Below are 20681 nucleotides of genomic sequence, written 5' to 3' on the forward strand. Positions count from 1 at the left end.
CGAGGGAGGGATGCAATTGCAGAGTATTATTCCTTGTATGGATAAATTCATAATTGTATGCAATTATTTTTTCTTGTGCAATACGTAATGACTAAAGCCACGTACATTCTCTGGAGCGAATTAAACTAAAAAGAAGAATTTTACAGTTTTTCAGGGGAAGGAAATTACAGAAAGGCCGAAGTTTCAGTCGTCGAGGAGGCGAAGCCGAAGCCCCAAGCGTTTGCATTGGGTTAATACGTAGAGGGAGTAGCCACTGGAGGGAGAAGGAAGCAACCTGTGGTTCTGGTTGCCCCTCAGGACGTAGTTCAGTTGACTCCTAGGGGTAACTCTGACTCTCCAAGCACTATGAGTCTCATCGTCTGGTGAGATCACAATCATATCCTTGAGATTAACTGCCTTGTGAAGCAGAAGATCCATTAACAGCACTTCATTCTCTTTGCTCGTAAAACCCGCAATTTCAATGCTTTTCAGATACATTAACCGAGGACCATTGCATTTCACGTCTGCGTAACCCATCCACAAATGAGGCTCGTGCCAATATTCTTGAAAAAATGGACTTGGGATTGGACTGCAATCCCTGTCAATCTGCGTTTCATTTTCACAGGCAAGAAATTCTGTCAAAACATTGGAAGAACCATCATCGCTGACATTCTGTCAAAACCACGCATGCAAAAAGTACCGACAGAAACGAACGAGGCAGAAGACAGTCTAGTATAGGAAGTTCAAGATTGATCTTAACTTACCTTGACAAAAAGTCTCTCCAAGCTGGGCGTCATGTTCAAGAAGCAAGCCAAGGAATCCCGCTTCCTTGCGTCCATTACAGAGTCGATCCACACCAACTCCTTCAACTTGCTGAACTTGAATTCCAGTCGTCCGAAAATAACCCCCGCAGTGCACAACCACTTTAAAAATGAAAGGAGATATTGTTTTAGAGGTCGAATTCATTAAAAATCCCGAATTTATTAAAGGGGAGAACAGCCCCCCCAAAAAAAAAAGAAAATTTACTACCTCAAGAAGCCACCCGCTAATAGTTAGCGTTTCTACATCCCTGATAGAGGATAGAAGATTCAAAACATCCTCGCAATGAAAATCGCTGAAATTCAACCCGTCCTTGAAGTTCAATATAGCATCATTTAGATGTGGTGTGCCGTTGAGCTGGACAATATTTGGAAGAATTCCCCCGTAGGAGAAGGCTTCGAGTCTGGGAGCAGAAACTTTGATGCTATTAATGTTAGAGCAGTCCATTATTGTCAAGCTCTTAAGGCAATCGTTTGTGCTGATGTCAATTTTCCGCAATCCCCTGCACTTCTCAAGCCTCAAGCTTTCCAGAATCTGACAACCTGAGAACAAATCAGCTGCCAGATTTCCGGAGACGTGGGTGACAGATCTAAGCTGTAGACTCTTGATATAAGAAAATCTTGGACAAATCACACGACCTGTTTCAAGAATTAGATTGAACTCAGTACTATTCCACTTTTCTCGTCCTCCGGAGCAATCAAAATGGAGCTCTCCCTGAGCCCCTTTCGTGACGATAGCAAATGATTCGTCTTCAAATCTAGGATACTCCGCTCTTTGCTTGGTGTGATCGACAGAGTGAAGACACAGTTTTAGCTTCTCGGGATAATCATAGCACATGGAAAATGCACCGATGATTTGGCTTATCTTCTCCCGAGCAGACCGATCATGGGCAGAGCCCAGCTCCAATTTTACTTGGGATGGTGTCCACAAGCTTCTCCATGCATTCGAAAGGATGGCAGTTCGGATTGCTTCTTTTAAGGGGATCATTGAAACAATGAGCAGCAGAACATCGTGCGGCAAGCCGCTGATGAGATCAAGTCTTTGCTCCATCTCAAATCCAAACCTCTGCTCTATCTTTGAAACCAAACAAAGACGGGGAGGGTATGAATTGGAGAATAGATATCAAAGGAGTGAAGAGGAATGGTTCGTTGGCTGATATCCCTTGCTGTAAGTTGTATGGCTGTGGAGAAGCTGATTACCTGTTTGTCATTAATGGAGATTTATTGCTGGCAGATACAGTTTGCTCAACCTAAGCTGTAGACCATCCCTGAAAGACTGGTGTAAACTTAAAGGAAAGGAGGAGGTTGAGAAGGAATTAATAGGAGAATTTAAATCCACTAACATGTGAAAGTGGTGAATTGAAAAATACATAAAAATGTGACTTTTATCAAATTCGTGAAAATTTTGACTGAAATTATGCAACGATTTAAAACTCTGGTTTGATCAAGTAAAATTAAGCAAGTAGGTTAAGCCACGAGAGTCATGCTTATCAGGTGGAGAAGTAGATTTGAGATGAACGAAAACATATTATATTATTTCAGCATGATGCAAATCTAGATCACCTCTCAATTATAATCCCTCTCTTTCCTCCTAACACTTTGACTTAAAATTACTTTTGCTAGTCTTAAAAAAAAAAAAAATTACTTTTGCTATTCGTGTAACTTGTCGTGATTAAAGTGGAGACTGCAATGTTATCCATTTTCCACTTGTCCAAGAAATAGACAAAGACCGTGAAGCTATCTCAGCCCAAATAGCACCAAATGTTTCGAGTATTTGGAATCGAGGCAATATATAATTCGAAACAAAAATCCCCATTTGGATTGTATTTTTTGTCATTTTTCATGGAAAAATTACTGTAGCAATTTGATGTATGTAAGGAAAAAAAGTAATAGGAAAATGTGACCACGAAAAACGACATAATTTTTCGGCGAAAAACGACAATCCAAACAAGGCCTGAGGACTCGAAATGTCTCTGTAGGCCTCGTATGCGTAAGAATTATACCCAATTCCGGCTCATTTCCACAAACCACCCATGACCCACCATCCAGATTTCAATGCATCATCTACTTCCTAAACCGTCCATATCAGTTATCAAAGGAAAAACAAATTTTGTAGCATTCCAAAAGGCCAATTACTTGCATATATTGGAGCCAGACTGATACCAAGTTTCGTTCTTACCACAACAATTTTCCGTGTCGGTGTCAACCACGGAACCAAAAAGAGATTAAGGCCGTAGATCGGGGGTTCGAATCTATTTATAGTAAAAAAAAAATTCAAAGGTAATGTCGGAACACCCGTTTGATTTAATTAGATCTCTATATTTACTAACTTTTTACACGATTTTTTTAGACCCACTACTTGTAAAATAAAATATGTTAAGTTATAGAAATACTATTGTTATAGCAAATATGTATATATATATATATATCAACAACGGAGCGGGCGAGTTTACTAGAGGAGTCGTCATTAATTAGTGCTATTAAATGAAACGAGTAGTTCAAAAGCTCAAATGGGCTCAACTCAATAATGCTTGAACTAGACTCATTAATTTTAGTAAACAAGTCAAGTTCGAACGAGAAATATACTTAATTAATTAATAAGTCGACCAACCTTGAATCATTTATTATGCGAGTAGTTTGTTTGGAATCGATAAGTAAGGACATATATGCTATTTCATAAAACTTGTGTGATTGAATTGTGATATTTATATGAATATCATCAAAATTGATAATAAAAATTATTTGAGATTTGGAATTCAAGCTTGAACTCGTGTGAGATCGACTCGCATGTGATAAATGAATCGAATTCAAGTTCAAACTCGAATCACAAGTCTCATTCACCAAACCGATATTGAGCACATTTCAAGTCACGTCCATTTAGTCTAGTGAGTTCGAACGTGGCTCGACAGAGGTATGAGATGAATTCTAGAATCGAATATGATTAACAGTACTATCATTGATAATAAAAAAAATAAATGATGAGGGTCCATCCGTGTCAAAATAATTGAACGTAGCGCTGGCGCCGTACGCATTTGTAGCTAGTTAACGATTGGAAATGCAGTCACCAACATTGAGAGTAAATTATGCTATGCCCCTTCAAAGTTCAAACTTGGGTTGTATTGGCCTCAAACGACGACGGTTGGCGGGGTTACTATTTTTCTTGTCCTGGTCGAAATTGGATCCACTCAAATTTTTTATTACCAAAAAAAAAAAAAAACAGTTTCTTATTATCTTTTGTTTTACTTGTTTCATCACTAACTCTCCCACGTACGCATTGCCGAATCTTTTTGTTTTGTTTCCTACTCAAGCTAATATTCTAACCGCACTGTTTCACCCAGCTCCATCCAAAACTATACATCTAATCGCACACAAAAATTTCTGAAGTAATCTAACGCCACTACATGCCCAAAGCTTAATTAAAGAAACCACCATATTCCTAATTTTAAATAACTGAATCCTATTACTCTTACTTTTATCTTCCTCTTTTTCCCTTCTTTTCCAATTCAATTCTCTAATTTTTTTTTTCAGATTGAATAATTTGATAAAATATTTGAAATTCACCCAAATCGTTTTAATTCTTTGGATTATTTAAAAAGTATTTAAATTGTAATTTGCTAATTATTTAAATACATTTTAAATACTAGAATAATTAGTAATTTACAATTTAAATGTCTTCTAAATAATCTAAACAATTAGAAGAACTTGAAAAAATTTCAAATCTTTCATAAAATCCCTCAATCTAACTTAGGCATGTAAATTGATTATAATCAAGTCGAACGCTATAGTGTTTAAATATATTTGATTATTTTAACGAATTTAAATTTTTGTTCAAATTTAATTTATTTATTTATCAAATTGAGTTGTAATATTATCGAACATAAAATGCTATTCAAATTTGATTTGACTGATCGGTAAATCAAATTTGAACAATTCTTATCAAATTCAATTCAATTGATTATAAAATAGGTTGGTTCATTTCTCTCCTAATATAACCCAAAATTAATATACACACGGGGTGCGCCTATCCCACAGCCACTAGTGAATATAAAATGGGGAATCTGAGGCACCTCATAATCATTGGGTGGCGATTATGGCGAGGGAAGGTTTCTTTTCCATAGTGGATCACTTGGGTATACGTGACCTGTAAAGATGGGGAATGTAAGTACAAACTGTAGTTCTGCAAGGCATTCGATTGCTTTCCCAATGCCAACCCATGAAACCAGCAACATGTAATAGATGGTTCATTTGTTTGCCCAACTACAAATTCTCCAAGACCAGAAATGCCGCCCAAATTTCAACTCAAGCTCCCCTGATTAAAACCCAAAAGGTTCATGTACATGCTTCACCACTAGGAGGCTCGGCTATTGAACTCACACGCGCCCATTCTCGTCGTGAGCCTATTGCATCGCTGGACGCACCTAAACTGTTTGACGAATTGTCCCACTGCGACGTTGTGTCTGCGACTTCACGCCTTTGTCGTTTGGCCAAACAGAACCACCATAAGGAAGCTGTATGTTACTTCTCAAGAATGCTTGAACTGGATATTAAGCCGAATGAGTTCACATTCGGCACTGTGATTCACGCATCTATTGTTCTGAACGACCTCCTTCTAGGCAAGCAGCTTCATGCTTGTGCGACGAAAATAGGTCTCAGTTCGAACGTGTTTGTTAGTAGCACGATTCTTGATCTTTACGTAAAATTAAGTCGTATCGAGGAAGCCCAAAAGGCTTTTAAGGAAACTGATAAGCCTAATGTGGTTTCGTACACAACATTGATTTCTGGCTACCTTAAAGAAGAGAGGTTTGATGAAGCCGTGATGCTATTCCAGAAAATTCCCGAGAAAAATGTCGTGTCTTGGAATGCTATGATTAGTGGGTGTAGCCAAACAGGGAATAATGAAGAGGCTGTGAATCTTTTCGTGCGAATGTTGAGAGAAGGGCTTTTGCCTAGTGAGTCTAGCTTTCCCTGTGCTATTATGGCATCTGCGAATATAGCTGCACTTGGAATGGGAAGGAGCTTCCATGCTTGTGCCTTAAAGTTCTTAGGCAGCAAGCTTGGCGTATTTGTTGGCAATTCTCTGGTTAGCTTTTACGCCAAATGTGGGAGCATGGGGGAAAGTCGCTTGGCCTTCGATAAACTTCCTAGAAAGAGTGTTGTTTCTTGGAACGCCGTGATATGTGGCTATGCACAAAATGGAAAAGGGAAGGAGGCAATAGATGTTTACCAGAGAATGAAATCCAGTGGTGTCCGGCCAAATAGCGTTACTCTCCTTGGTTTGCTGTTGGCGTGTAATCACGTTGGACTAGTTGAGGAAGGCTACTCGTATTTCAATCAGGCTAGACTTCAAGAACCTAGCATGCTACAGGCAGAGCACTATGCTTGTGTGGTGGATCTAATGTCACGTGCAGGGCGGTTTCAGGAAGCAATTAAGTTTATCGCTGATTTGCCTTTTGACCCTGGCATTGGATTCTGGAAGGCTATACTGGGAGGATGCCGGATTCACTCAAATATGGAACTAGGAGAATTTGCGGCAAGTAAGATACTGGCATTGAATCCTGGGGATGTATCATCCTTCCTGATGCTTTCCAATGCACATTCTGCTGCCGGAAGATGGCAGTGTGTGTCCAGAATAAGGCATGAGATGAATGAGAAAGGGTTGAATAGGGTTCCCGGTTGCAGTTGGATTGAAATAAAAAGCAAAGTTCATGTGTTTGTTACTGGGGAATATTGGGGGCATGCCCAACGAGATGAGATACATGACGTCTTGACGTTAACAATCACGGAAATTCAAGATATCGATTTGGTTATGTAATTTCGAGCACGGTGAAAAGTTTCTAAGAAACTTGAAGAATGCATGAGAACAAATACAGCAGAGAATTAACAAAAGAAACAGAGATTCCTTATGTGCAGTTACAGGGAGAAAATGGAGTTGAAGCTACGCAGTGACTTTACGGTCTTAGTCCCGAACGAAGCATTTGGTAACATGAGTATTAAATATAACAAAATCGGGCATCCATTTCAGTTTGGACATGATTTTGACAGAGAAAGTCATGCCCAAGTTCCAATTCTCATGTTTAGTCACTCCTATCTCTGGATTTGTTAACACGAATTGATGAGACTTGTAAAACTGGGAATTCGATTGAAAAAATAAAGTGAATGCTATACTAAGATAACAAAATGCTTCTTCTATCCAGGATATTATTTGTTTGGATGGCTCCTATTTGTGTGTATGTGTGTGTATATATATATATATATATATATAAACTTATATTGCAAACATTTTTTTTTTATTTTACAGACGTCATATCGCAAAAAGTGCGACAGTAATTATTTCAAATAATTTCCTATCCAAACACAAAGATTTTTCTAACAAATGCAAGGGACTAATTTGACACTTCAACTATTTGCAAATGCTCTAAGAATTGGTAAGTGTGATGGGCAGCAAAGGTTAGTCTGAGTTATGAAAGATGCTTATCCTTCAAGTAGATATATTAGACTGCTTCATCCTTTCCATTCACAACATAATATATTATTCCCCTACTTTAAAATCTAAAAATGGTGATAAATGAATTTGATTGTTGACCTCTATGACACTGCACCAATGAAGGAAAATATGAAATAGTAGATAAATGTAGCATGCATTTATCAGTTATCCTCAAACAAAAGGGGGAAGAAAAGACTAAATTCGGTGTTTCTTCATTCAATGCTCCCAATTACAACCCCAAAAGAAAAAGTTCCCCAAGAAGGAAAATGGAACTGGTTAGCGTAATTGAGTGATTTCCTGGTTGGATTGCTATTTTTAGGAGTTTTTTGTAAAAAAAAAAAAAAAAAAACTGTAGCGATTTGATGTATGTAATGTAAAAAGGTGATTGAAAATTATTTTTATTTTTTAGGAATATTTACATAAAAATATATTGTAATAATTTAATATATGTAAAATAAAAAGATGACTCAAAATGTGTTTGTGAAAATATTAAAATTTTTCTGTAGAAAACCACAGTCCAAACAATTGCTAAACCAGAAATAAGGGTCATTCCAGCAAGAAAGGCCCAAACAGATCCAGAACATGTAAGTCAGGCCCAAGGCTGAAATAGCTAAACGAAGGTTAAACTTTGAAGGCGCTTAATAACCAGTTGGCACCCACGCAAATCGGCGTGCTTAATTGATAATTCTTGTAACTCCTAAGCTCCACGTTTGCTTCTTAACCATGGTTTTGACTCGACCCAGGAGTGACTTAACTAGGGTTACTTTATCCTCATCCCCTTGATGGTTTGACTCAGCTCTCTCACCTTCCCCAGCTCAATCCTCTCTCTTAGATCTATTCAATTTCAAATCTAGGGTGTCGTTTTGCCGATTATTTGCGTTCGCCGCTCAAAATTGCGAACGTATCCGGTTCAATTTGCTTGGGCATTAAAAAATTGATCTCGTCATTTAACTCAATTACATTCATATATTTACAAAGTTTTGTTTAATTTGAATTATTTTTGAGAAAATTGTTGTTAGCTGATTCCATTAGTATTCCTGCTAAAGAAATGGAGACGCAGAAGATCGTAGACTTTCCTTACAGGAGTATGGATAAGCGACCTCGGAAGCGACCTCGTTTGACTTGGGACATGCCTCCTCCTCTTCCTCCTCCTTCTGCTGCCGCCAAGGTCGATATCTTGTACAATGTACTGTTTGTAATATGCTAGAGATAATTCGCTTTGATGTTTTGGGATTTTGCATTTTTTTTTTATTGATGATGAAATGTTTGAATGTCACAGACAAGCGCACATATGAACATATACATGCATATGGCCCGTCTTGTAGCACCTTGATCAAGTTTGAATTAGTAAAAATTATTTTTGTTGGGAAAATTTCCAGAAATGAGTATGCCGTTTCTTGTTTTATCTTTTTGTATTTACCACTCGTTGCTTGTGCTCTGTGGTTAGATCTTGTTATTGGTATGCTCAACGCGTTTACTGCAAATTATATGCAATACAGTATCATATTATGGCTCAAAATGATTTCAGCTTGGTTTAAGCTTATCATGGCTCAGTGATTAATGAAAAATCTGTTCACCTACTGATGAAAGCTTGTTTTTGTTTTTAATGTATTGCAATGCTAAAGCAGTTGTCATAGCCAGTTCATAGGTTGACCGTCAGAATCAGCTTTTCTTTTTTCATCTCCCAGCTTAAGATAAAGCTAAAACCAGAACTAAAAAGCAAAGGAGAACACCTCGAAACTCCTCTTAGCATTGAACTAAGCTTTAATCAGCTGATTATAAGCAACTGAGGCAGGCTGTAGGTATATGAGTACATGAATGCGGACGGATTGGAGTATTTTTGTCTGTGATATTATCATTTTGTCTGTACACACTGCAATTGAAGTGTGTTATTCTGTAGGAGAAGCTTATTATTCAACTCTAATCACTTCTTTGTTTTGAATCATAGCTTCATGGTCTTTTCAGACTAATTTATCAGTTAGTGTGACTCTACTGTATTTGTCTCTTCATGTTCTTGAGCTGGTAGCTTGTATTGTACAATCAATTGTCTATCCATTGGTGTGTTAATGAATCCGACTAGATCTTTTCCAGAAACATAAAAAGATGGTTCCGTGAACACATTAAATGAATTCATCATCATCTCAGGTCCTTCCAACAATATATTATGGGCAACAGTTCGCAAATGGGCTATTACCAAACTATGCATACTCTTCAATATATTATAAAGGGGCTTCTCGCAATGGATCCCCACCTTGGAGGTCGGATGATAAAGATGGACATTATGTATTTGCGATTGGGGAGAACTTAACACCTCGTTGTAAGTATATTTCCATTATGATTTTGTGATTGGTTAGAATGATATGATGGTTTAATTGTGATTCTATTTTATCTGAGCTTAAGTCCTTTTATTACCTTTTTCCTTTCAGTTAACTTAGTAAAACATGATTCCTTTGTATTTTTTGGAAGTATAATTCTTTATTTCCTGAATATGCAGACAGGATACTGAGCAAAATGGGTGAAGGTTAGTTGCATTGTCTTAGATTACTTATTGTTTTCATAGCTTATTGACTTAAAAGCCTTTCTTTTGTCTTTTCCCCTGTTTGTACTCTTTTCATTCTTTTTATTTGTACTTCTTGTAGTTACTTTATTGCAGTATTCATCTGTTGAGGACCTTATCTCTTATATTTTCAATATCTAGAGGGTCACATTTTGGTTGTCCATTTCCTGGAAAATATTGCAGGGACTTTTGGGCAAGTTCTTGAATGCTTAGACAATGAAAGGAAGGAAATTGTTGCAATTAAAGTTGTTCGTTCAGTACATAAGTATCGTGAAGCTGCTATGATTGAGATTGATGTCCTACACAAACTTTTAAGGCATGATGTTGGCGGTGCACGGTTAGTGCATTCCCCCCCCCCCCCCCAAAAAAAAAAATTTTCTTTTTGGGTGTTAAAATTGAAGTGATTTTGGCACAAGTGATTTTATTCTTTGCAGTTGTGTGCAAATACGGAATTGGTTTGACTATCGTAATCATATTTGTATTGTAAGTATTGATTGGTGTTTATATAGTTTATTACATTTAAACGAAAAGTTGTGCTCCACTTATGCCTGAATATTGTGTATGTTGAAAGCTTGCGGATGGATTTAAATGCTCTTAACAGGTTTTTGAGAAGCTTGGTCCAAGCTTATACGATTTCCTCCGCAAAAACAGCTATCGTTCTTTTCCCATTGACCTTGTTCGGGAGTTTGGCAGACAACTTTTGGAGTCTGTAGCATGTGTGTAGACGAATCATTGTGATACTACTTTATTTATTTATTTATTTTAAACTTGATTTCAGTTATTTTTCCCAATAAATGAAAACCTCATTAAAGCTTAATTTTCCTGCTACACGTTTCTATTGTTGATATATTAAGATTACACTGGGGTTTGGAAATACTCTTTTACTAGCACAATTGGATTATTATGCAAGTGTTTTTAAGTTCTGAAGCATCTTTGAACCAGTCCAGTCTCATTCTTGGAATGTTTTTATGACAGTCATGCACGATCTTCGCCTGATTCACACTGATCTAAAGCCGGAAAATATTCTTCTTGTCTCCTCAGAATATATCAAAGTGCCTGATTATAAGGTGAATCCTTGTGTACAATTCTTCTAAATTTCTGCTTCTTGTGTGAATGATCAGCATATTTGGGCAGTTAATGGTTGAAACTTCTAATTTCACTAATGCTTACTTTCAAATATGAAAGTTTCAACTCTTTTCTGATGGGCCTTCTGTCTTATCTGTCACCTTCCCATAATGAAGTTCTTATCACGGTCCATAAAAGATGGTTCCTATTTCAAAAATCTACCCAAGTCAAGTGTTATTAAGCTCATTGACTTTGGTAGTACAACATTTGAGCATCAGGATCACAGCTATGTGGTGTCAACACGTCATTACCGTGCTCCTGAAGTTATTCTGGGTATGATTCTCCTATTGAACCTTGAGCATGTATTTTGAGCTTTGTGGCTTAATCCTGTTCATAATCATAGGTCTTGGTTGGAACTATCCCTGTGACATGTGGAGCGTAGGTTGCATACTAGTTGAGCTTTGCTCTGTAAGTGAGAACTGAATATTAAATTCTATTCCTCCCCTCCCTTCTATATATTTCTCAATTTTGATTTCAGAAACACATACATCAGTATAACTCCTTTACTTCTCCCAAAAGATTAAGTGAAGTACTTTGTGCATCCCTTTATGGCTGGATCTTCTTTTTTTTCATATTACAGCTTTAAGTGGTTTAAATTTTTTTTTTAGTTACCATTGATTATTACACATTTAGCCTCTTTGATATTTTTTTCTTCTTTGTTTGGTTCATAATAGGGGGAGGCTCTTTTCCAAACACATGAAAATCTCGAGCATCTTGCTATGATGGAACGAGTGCTTGGTCCCTTGCCTCAACACATGATCATGAGAGCAGAGTAAGCTTAAATGACTGCTACTTAATGTTTCTTATGGGTTGTGCCTTACCTTGCTAACTCAATCCTAAACACGGTGGTATCTTCTGAAGCCATCATGCTGTGAAATATTTTAAAAGGGGTGCAAGGTTGGATTGGCCAGAGGGTGCGACTTCAAGAGAGAGTATGAGGGCCGTTTGGAAATTACCCCGTCTTCAGGTAAGCACACTACATTTGTCATTTCTATCAGTGTTTACCCATTATGGGACATGGTATCTGTTGATGATGCATTTATTGTTATCAGGATTCTGTTCTCATCTCTTTTGATGGGTGGGTTCTGAAAGCAAACTCTTTTTGCTATATTATGTGTTAATCGATCATAAAGAATTGAGATGATAATCTGTTTAAACAACTTAAAGTTTTAAAATACTGGCCAAAGAGAAGGTTTGGTTGTTGATTGCCACCTATAATCTAGTAATGTGCTTACAAAGTTTCTCTGGATTGGAGATTCTGAGACTGAGGTTTTGTTCAATAAGAAAGATCGATCGAGTAAATATGCACTTTGTTGTCACCTCTATTTTGTCCAAGGGACACAACACCCTGACGGTAATTTGGCTTTTGTACTTGATGACCTTATTTATGTAGTGTTTTTTCTGTGTTCTGTTTTTGTTTTCTTTTTCCCTGAGCTGGGATGCAAAAATTAGACAGAGTGTCCTACCCTTTCCGCCCAACAAGAGAAAGAAATAAGTAAAAGGAAAAACTTGTCATCAGAAAATATTGTGGGATGAGGACACTGAGAGGTTTTGTTTATTCATAAAATTTTTGGTTGAGGGTGTGGAGAGAAGGATATGTAAGGAAGCTGCTTGTGATGGCTATTTTAGGGAGGAGGAGGTTAGATGGCGTCTCTTGCTCATGCTTCTTTTACACCCTGTAGACCTCAAATTTTGTCATGTTTATTTATAGAATCTGAGTATGCTGCTTATGCATTTTTTCCACCCGGTTGATACTCTAATTTGCTCATGTTTATTTACAGAATCTGGTCATGCAGCACGTAGACCATTCTGCTGGTGATTTGATAGATCTTTTGCAAGGTCTTTTACGTTATGAACCTGGAGAGCGTCTTAAAGCAAGAGAGGCTTTGAGGCACCCCTTTTTCAATAGAAATTTCGGAAGGGTTGGATATTCTTTGTAAATGATCTATTCGGTAATTTGTGTGACAATAGAAGGCACACTGAGCTCTCTCCATCTAGAATTCTAGATTTGGAAGGAAAGTAGTGGAATTGTCAGGCAGGGAGGAAAAGCAGGGGAAGTGTGCTAGTTTTGCCCTTGCTGTTACTACTCAAGCCGCATTTCTCGGGTATTCTGTATAGCAACATTGCCACTTTCTGTGCGTCATATACCGAACCCCTGCTTTTTTGGCTTGGATGTGTCATTGGTTCTCCCTTGTAGGAAATATATTTCTTTCTTATTATTCTCGAGTGAAGAGGTTATGATGTGATTAATGATTATTTGCTGGAAATATCCTCCTTTTTCATTGTACTAATTACCTTGCGGAGGTTTTCACAATATGCTACTATTTTCTGGCTACCTGCAGAACTCTGGACATTAATAAGGGGATATGTAACTATGCAGAATCGGTGCAGTCCATTCTTCTCTGCATATCAATCCAGATTCATGTACAAATCGGAGGACTGATCTTTTGGCAAAATTGATGGACTGACAAGAATAAGAGATGAAGGTATGCGCTTTATTTCACAAGTTTCTTTGTAATTGTTGTATCGGGTGATGAATATTTAAGATAAACATAAATGTCAATCACAAGTTACTTTAGGATTATTGTATCGGGTGATTAACTATTCAAATAAACATAAGATGAATGAATCACGTAAAAATATACTTGGTTGATCAAATGATAGTAAGAGTGTGCAGCTGTAGCTAAATGGTCTGCTCTTCATTAAACCTTACCAGTTACGGTATACTTAACTGTAACGGACCTTGGGTGTATCTATATCGAATAATTTCAAAGTGAAAATGTGATCCATCAACTCTTCCCTTCCCTTTTTAATTGTATCGAAGTTTGTCTTTTTCCGGTACTTTCTTGTTCTTTCCAATGTTTCTGTTATCATGCTTGAGTTGTGCATGTTAAAATTGGAGTTGGGTCGCTAGGATACTTCAGGTCTCGGATGCATACTGAAAACTGGATTGAGTCAGACGTCTGTCATTGGGGGAAAAAGAAACAGAAAGATCTGGGAAGTGTACATATGCCTTTGGTTCATTAAGTGCACTCGTTAAGCTAGAATGAGTTTATGTACATTTGTTTTATCATTAGATTGGGACTATTCATCGTGCGAGTGTGATAGAGAAAGTGGGGAAACAAAAACTGCTCGGATCATGAACTGCCTTGTCCAGCAGATCCTTAGAGTGAAAACGCTGATGCCCTCACGACTTTCTAGTGAAAAGGCTCCTTGAAGGGTCTCATCTTGTGAAAGCGTCAAGGCATTTTCGGGAAAGAGAGGAAACAAAAACTGCATGAATCACCAAAAGCTTTGTCATTGAAAAGTATCCTTGAAGTGAAACTAGTAATTTTTTATATGGCACGTTTACGTGGTCGGCTACTGATAGCTAGGGGATTCTGGCCGGTGATCCTGTCACAACTCTTAAGCCCATAGTTGTAGTTCTGTGTAAATCCGGAATGCCATGCTTTATGCGAGTGGTGGTACTCCTCACTTCTAATACTTGCTTGAAGGGAGAATATGCAGTTTCCATACCATAGTAAATCTAGTCCCTAGTGTTTCAAATTTGAAGCACATTTAGGATAATTGACATATTTTTTAAAATTCCTATTGGAGCGGAATAAAGTGTAGTCATGTGAGCCTTGCTTAAAATTTAAAAAAAAAATTAATCATGTGTAACTAAAAGGGAAAAAAGAGAAATTACCAAAAATGTAAAGATTTACATTTTGGTATTTCAAAATTAATTTTGATGCCAATCGCGTTTCTTTCTCCCTTCTCCTTTAAAAGAAAATGTTAGACTAAAATTTTTAGCAAGGGTCATATGACTCCATTCCGGTGAGAATTGGAAAAATCACTCGATGATCCTAAATATGTTTCAAATTGAAAGCATTAGTTTGGTTCCTATTTCTAGTTTTCTTGTGTAATATCATATTGATGATGAGTTGGACGAAGTTCTGAGTCAATGTGTGATTGGTTGGTGGCAAATAATTTGGTTAAGAGTTAAAAATAAAAAAGTTTCCTGAGGGCATACTTAATACACAAAAAAGCCTTCTGTGATTTCAAAACATAAAAAATGATACCTCATGTTTTGAACTAAATTATAAACTAACGGAATACGTTAAACTTGACGAAAATGACGGTCTCAACAATTAAACTTATCGAATTTCGTTAAGTTTATTGAATTTCGTTAAATTTAATTAATTTTGTTAGTTTACAATTTAGTTCAAAGTATGATGTGTCGTTTTGTATGTTTTGAATTTCGGAGGATTTTTCTGTATATTAGGTATACAGCAGAGGTTCTTTTGTTTTTAACCCTTTGGTTAAAAAGGACGAAGTGAACCAACTGGCCAAGTCATGTACCCGCTTGTTTGGTTTTAGTGCCAAATAATTTGGTTAAAAAGGAGGAACTGTGCCAACTGGCCAGGTCATGTACCCGGTTGTTTGGCTCTTTTAGTGCCCCGATTTATTGTGTGGATCAATGCGAGCATATTCAAGTACAGCTAAACAAACCAAACCAAACCCCAAAGCCTGACTTCATGAGAGCCGTCAATTTCTTTATACTAATTTTTATTGGAAACGACCCAATTATGATCAAATAAATTGCAAGAATAATTAACTTGTGTTAAGATAGTGTTTGTTTGTAAGGAAAAATGTGAAAAAGCGAATTGTGTATGTTTCTTTAGTAGGAAAATTAAAAATTTTTCCTGTACTTTCCTTCACTATCCTGCATTTCTTGTCCTATAAAATCTGTAGAATTTTGAGGTAAAATGGTCAGTTTGACACAAAAACTTTAATAATTGTTGCTAATTATTACCAAGCTCCCATTTTCTCTCAAAATTTTTTCTTAATAACCAAACATGTTCAAGAAATAGATTTTTCTTTTCATTTACCTCACTTCTCTCACTTCACTTTCCTTCATGACTTTCACTCTATTCAAACAAATCCTGAGGGACGTGACTGGTTATTGAAATTGCTCCATCGTTAGTATGTATTTTGGATACAGTTTGGCTGACGGGTGTCTAACATGCCCTTATTAAGAAGAGGCTCAAGTATTAAATTTTTTTAGAGAAGTGTAGTTAACTTTGAAAAATACCCATATGTAAGGGTGCAATAATTAAGATAGTCAATATTGACATAGTAAGTTCAGTTTAATTTAATTGTGTTAACCAGTACTCATTAGAAAAATCGTTTTAGATAAAAGGAATAAATTGGCTATAAAATAACATAATAGTTTAAGAATTAAATTGGCTTATAAAATTTGGAAGAATACCTGTTTCGATAAAATTAGGCATGTTAATAGGTTGAATTTTAACCAAATTCGACTCAGATCCTATATGGTTGGATAGGTTTTGTATTTAATTTCTCAAACCAATACCTTGTGAGAGAGTTATAAGTCTGATTAAGGTTCGATTTTCTATGATCCATTCTGAATACATCATATCTAAATTAGACCCTATCTAGATTCATGTGTGTCTATATATATATATATATACATATCAATCAATAAATTTATAAATTAATCTAATATTATATATTAGACTGGATCGATTGCAGTAATACTTCATAATTGTTAAATTAAAGGACATGCTCTTAATATAAGAAAACACCACCTAAATAGAAGTAGTTGATAATAGTTCTTTCTTTAAGTTTATAATATTGAATTCAATTTCTTGAATGTTAATTTTATTGTTTGAAAACAAAATTTTGATAGTATTTAATTTTTTAACTCTATATGATTTTAAAATAATTTAATTTATTTCTTCATTGTATGTCTAGAAAAATATCTATAAATACCCATTAGATTCCCAAACTTATGAGAGTTCAAGTCTAGGTTTACTTTTTTAGGCCCATAAGGGTTTGAGTCTAAGTATTAATCTAACTAAATTTAATGAATCTAGAACTAGACCTAGACCTGAATCAAAATATTTCAACCCAAATCTTGCCCATTGATATGTCTAGGTAAAATTATTGACAACTAAATAAACTATTATTTTTCTTTTTCTTTTTTTCGGTCCAGGGCAGATTGCAAGTTCTACTAGGGGAAAGAAATATGAGGGGGGGCTTGAAGGTCAATTCACACTACTCATGCTCGCCAAGTTAAGTTGGGTCTTGGTGCCGACCTTATCCATATTATGACAAAGTTAATTTCTTATTTACAAGGGCTCTAGGATTTGCTTATGTTCAACTTTTAATTTCTAGTCCATGATTAACAAGGGCTCTAGTATTAGGCAGTATTTGCCTATGTTCTACTTGTAATTTCTTGTCCAAGATTAACAAGGGCTCTAGTATTTGTCTATGTTCTACTTGTAATTTCTTATCCAAGATTAACAAGCTCTAGTATTTGCCTATATTCAACTTTGACTTTCTATGGTAGCTTAAATTTATGGGAAAATTGCAGTTTAGTTTTAATATTTGGCGTGTGCGTTAAATTGGTCCCTAATATTTCGTCTAAAATAAATTTGATCTTTAAAGTTTCTGATTTTAAGCATATTTAGAATAATTAATAGAAATTTAAGAATGACTAAAGATCAATGTCAAATTTTCATTAGTCAACAATTTAGACTCTACACTTTTGGTCTATCCAATATTTTAATTTTGAGTCATTATATTTTCCTCTATTTTAAATGGTGACATTAAGAAGTGTGGAGGTGAAAATTTTGAACCCCTGACGTGGACTTGTGAATAAACTCACGTGACTTCTTGGTCCACCCCTTATTCCCGCCCTTAGTGTACAAAATAGTACTAAAAGAATCCTTATTTTTCTTTTTTTTTTTTTAATGGGCGTGGACTCTACTCTCATTTCAACAGATAGGGTGTATTTGATAAATTTGAAATTTGAAAATTGAAGTCTGAAATCTAAAATTTGAATTCATTAAATTATGAAATTGTTACGTAATATATTTGAGTGTATATCACAAATTCAGTGATAAGTGAATAGATTATCACTTAATTTTGGGAGTAAGTTTTGTTTAGAAAATTCAGTGTCACTTAATTATTTCGAATGTTCAATTTTTTATTATCAAACGATTTAAATATGTTAAGATTTGAATTCATTCAATTTAAGTGCTGAACTGAATTATCAAACATGGAGCAGCCAAGCACGATCGTTGGTTCCTTGAAAGGCAGTCGGCACGGAGACGGAGGAAGAGTGGGCAAAGACGCTACGACAGTTGCACGTGCCGTTGTTTACTGTTGACTGTGGGCTTGCTTCTTGCAATACAGGAGTTCTCCTTAGGGCGCGCTAATTCAGGACCCGGTGGGTCCAATGCGTCACGTGGAGATGCCAGAGTGGATTAAGTAGAACGAAGAACGGCAGCTTAGCAAAATCTTCCATAATCCCCTCGTAACCAATCGCCTTTGTGTTCCCACGTGGGGCTGCTGACCCCACCAGATGACATCACCGTATCACTTCTTTTGTTGAAATTGTTTGACACCATCTGCATCGCCAACTCAACTATTAACTTCGCCCTTTTCTATTATTATTATTTTTTATCGGTCCAGTAGTTTCTTCTGCTTTCGTTCCAGCGCTTTTCTTTGGTCTCCTTTCCCTTCCATTGATCCTCTCCTATCCAGCTCGGCTGCTCTTATTTTTGCTTTATTTTCAACTCAACTCTACCCGTGGATATATTGCATAAATCGATCTCCGGTGTAGTCACTGAAAAAGCCTTGAAGAACTTAGCTCCCAAGTCCTGAGTGGAGACGAACTTTCCCTGGAGGCGTTTAACATGGCTGATTCTTCATCACCTCGCGAGTACATCCATCTGGTAAGCGCAATTAATGTTCAGTATCCTAAGATACTTGATAGAGGAAGAGCTGCGGCTACTCTTTTTTTTTTTTATGTTTTTTTTTCAAATGGGAGGATTTACAAGGTACGTAGATGATAGGATATTGGATCATGATATGCAGATTCAGCATCTGATAGAAGAGTGTATCTTATTCCATATGAGCAAAGAGGAATGCATGGAAGCTCTCTTCAAGCATGCAAATATCAAACCGGTCATTACCGCCACCGGTTAGTAGTCGTCAACTTAAACAGCTCTGAATTTACTCTAAACCCCTTCTTCTGGCCATGCTGTTAGAGACAGACTAAAAGTTTTAAGTTGGAACACAAAACCCCCCCGCGCTTAGTTATTTATTTATAGCTGTTGATGATGATCTACTACGCGGGTGATCAGCTAGAAAGCACATGCACGCCAACAGATTTATAAATCTTTACTCATATATATATATACGTATGTGTGTGTGAGTTTTTAGTTATAAGAGTTCAATTCTAGAAGAACATAGAATCTATGAGAGTCAGTAAGAACCTCTAAACTAGAATAATGAATCCGTTTGAAGAATTTTTTTCAGTAATTTAAAACTTTTCTACAAAAAGATTCTTTGTAAAAATAATTTTTTATTAAATGAGTCATTTTTCTTCGTTGAAATCGAATATATGAATGAAAGAAGTAATCTTTGGCAAAATACTTTTTTTTTTCTGCTAGGAATCAATTGATTTCACAATTTGGATTATTGGAGTTCTCGGATCGGGATATGTATATGTATATGTATGTATGTATATGTATGTTTGTGCAGTGAGACACATGTTGCGTGTGAGATTGCCCTTTACCCAAGTTTGTCTTTAGGAAAAGAAAATACACTGTCAAATTTTGAGATTCAATTGATTAAACGATGATAATTCATCCGGAATTTCAAAGCCACTGGTACGTACCTCGTAAAGAACTCCACGTACTTTAAACAGTTTTGACTTGTTGTCGGATCTCATGATTTTGAAAAACAAAAATAGTGAACAAATTAAAAAGGCTACGGTACAGTACAGTGAAGTAATTAACCCGACCACGGTTCTTTTTTACTTCCTGAAAGGAAAGGAAGTTAATGATGGATGGATTATTATTACTTTAGTTAAAAATAATATGTGTCGTACACATATATTATTATAGCTTCTTAAATGGATGATCCAGTGTGGAAGGAGCTGGAGAAAGAGAACAAGGAGTTCTTCCAAGCATACACGAAGGATAGGGAGGAAAGAGCGTCTGAAACGGAGACGCGACAAAGGATCCAAAAGAAGATGCTTTCGCATTCTTCCGCTGCCAAAGATACCGGGGAGGATGACTAGTTTGTTTTATTCTATCTCAGAATTCAGGCAAAACGTCGTTTACGAAATTGGGATGGTGTCCCTCTCTCTCCAAATTGGCATTGTGATTGATGGCTGATCAAATATTAGTAGAACTCTGTGGACTGGACTGCGTCCGTCCTAGTCAAGGGCCATAAACAGCTCCACCCTCTGTACTCTGTAGTGTCGTCTCGTCGTAGATTAGTTTTTCTTTTTCCACGTCTCCAAATTGGCATTGTGAATGTAGGCTCAGACGTGGGTGAGTGGTGACATGTGGCTTCACCCGCACTGCCGCACCTTTTCGCGTGTCCGTCCGTGGGATGGTTTCTGCCTCCACAGTCCACACTGATTATTTTAAGAAAAAATGGCTAATTAGAGTCGATTTAGTCCCTAATTTTTATTTCTGATTAATTTACTCCTTAAATTTATTTTTTGAATTCAAATTAAGTTCCTTTGCGGCGGTGCCATCACTTAAAAGCAATCGGATTTCTAATTTAATAGTTAAATAATGGTATTTCAGAAACTTTAGGTATAGATTGTAATCAAACTAAGTAAATTAAAAAAATCAATAGTACTTGAGGTATTTTTAAATTTTAAAACTCTGTTAAGGTTTTAAAAATTTTT

The 20681-nt window shown here is 36.4% G+C and overlaps 4 protein-coding genes across 10 annotated transcripts; 3 read left to right on the forward strand and 1 right to left on the reverse strand.

Annotated features, from left to right (window-relative positions):
* Window positions 1-8: 8 nt before the first annotated feature.
* Window positions 9-1965, reverse strand: LOC113775055 (F-box protein At2g39490-like). The gene is made up of 3 exons (XM_027319780.1): window positions 1009-1965; window positions 744-902; window positions 9-585 (listed from the first exon to the last, which is right to left on the reverse strand). Exons 1-3 carry the CDS (start codon window positions 1846-1848, stop codon window positions 184-186), a joined length of 1401 nt encoding a protein of 466 aa, XP_027175581.1. The 5' UTR covers window positions 1849-1965; the 3' UTR covers window positions 9-183.
* A 2925-nt stretch (window positions 1966-4890) lies between these two features.
* Window positions 4891-6960, forward strand: LOC113775756 (pentatricopeptide repeat-containing protein At5g42450, mitochondrial-like). The gene has a single exon (XM_027320758.1). The coding sequence runs from the start codon at window positions 5011-5013 to the stop codon at window positions 6607-6609; it is 1599 nt and encodes a 532-aa protein (XP_027176559.1). The 5' UTR covers window positions 4891-5010; the 3' UTR covers window positions 6610-6960.
* Window positions 6961-8054: 1094 nt separating this feature from the next.
* Window positions 8055-13776, forward strand: LOC113774953 (serine/threonine-protein kinase AFC1). 7 transcript variants are annotated; one of them, XR_003468845.1, is made up of 13 exons: window positions 8055-8449; window positions 9427-9598; window positions 9776-9802; window positions 10022-10175; window positions 10273-10321; window positions 10440-10554; window positions 10814-10905; window positions 11080-11236; window positions 11307-11371; window positions 11638-11735; window positions 11825-11930; window positions 12745-13197; window positions 13306-13776. XR_003468845.1 is itself a non-coding variant. In XM_027319622.1 (12 exons), exons 1-12 carry the CDS (start codon window positions 8330-8332, stop codon window positions 12901-12903), a joined length of 1314 nt encoding a protein of 437 aa, XP_027175423.1. In that variant the 5' UTR covers window positions 8055-8329; the 3' UTR covers window positions 12904-13776. The 7 variants fall into 7 exon arrangements, 3 of the variants coding, with proteins under 3 accessions (XP_027175423.1, XP_027175424.1, XP_027175425.1); XR_003468846.1 differs by having other exon boundaries at window positions 12745-13098; XR_003468847.1 differs by having other exon boundaries at window positions 12745-13068.
* Window positions 13363-20451, forward strand: LOC113774955. Its single transcript, XM_027319625.1, has 4 exons — window positions 13363-13449; window positions 18039-18708; window positions 18851-18956; window positions 19906-20451. Exons 2-4 carry the CDS (start codon window positions 18670-18672, stop codon window positions 20058-20060), a joined length of 300 nt encoding a protein of 99 aa, XP_027175426.1. The 5' UTR covers window positions 13363-13449; window positions 18039-18669; the 3' UTR covers window positions 20061-20451.
* Window positions 20452-20681: the final 230 nt, after the last annotated feature.

Source organism: Coffea eugenioides, chromosome 6 (genome assembly GCF_003713205.1).
Source record: "Coffea eugenioides isolate CCC68of chromosome 6, Ceug_1.0, whole genome shotgun sequence".
NCBI lineage: Eukaryota > Viridiplantae > Streptophyta > Magnoliopsida > Gentianales > Rubiaceae > Coffea > Coffea eugenioides.

Bases quoted from the DNA above. Each gene is read 5' to 3' on its own strand.
- LOC113775055 (XM_027319780.1), bottom strand. From the start codon at position 1,848: ATGGAGCAAAGACTTGATCTCATCAGCGGCTTGCCGCACGATGTTCTG. The intron at 903-1,008 runs GTAGTAAATTTT...TCATTTTTAAAG, and splicing joins TTAGCGGGTGGCTTCTTGAG to TGGTTGTGCACTGCGGGGGT. The intron at 586-743 runs GTAAGTTAAGAT...AATGAAACGCAG, and splicing joins TGGAGAGACTTTTTGTCAAG to ATTGACAGGGATTGCAGTCC.
- LOC113775756 (XM_027320758.1), top strand. From the start codon at position 5,011: ATGAAACCAGCAACATGTAATAGATGGTTCATTTGTTTGCCCAACTAC.
- LOC113774953 (XM_027319622.1), top strand. From the start codon at position 8,330: ATGGAGACGCAGAAGATCGTAGACTTTCCTTACAGGAGTATGGATAAG. The intron at 11,237-11,306 runs GTATGATTCTCC...TCATAATCATAG, and splicing joins TGCTCCTGAAGTTATTCTGG to GTCTTGGTTGGAACTATCCC. The intron at 11,931-12,744 runs GTAAGCACACTA...GTTTATTTACAG, and splicing joins GGAAATTACCCCGTCTTCAG to AATCTGGTCATGCAGCACGT.
- LOC113774955 (XM_027319625.1), top strand. From the start codon at position 18,670: ATGGCTGATTCTTCATCACCTCGCGAGTACATCCATCTG. The intron at 18,709-18,850 runs GTAAGCGCAATT...CATGATATGCAG, and splicing joins CTCGCGAGTACATCCATCTG to ATTCAGCATCTGATAGAAGA. The intron at 18,957-19,905 runs GTTAGTAGTCGT...TGGATGATCCAG, and splicing joins ACCGGTCATTACCGCCACCG to TGTGGAAGGAGCTGGAGAAA.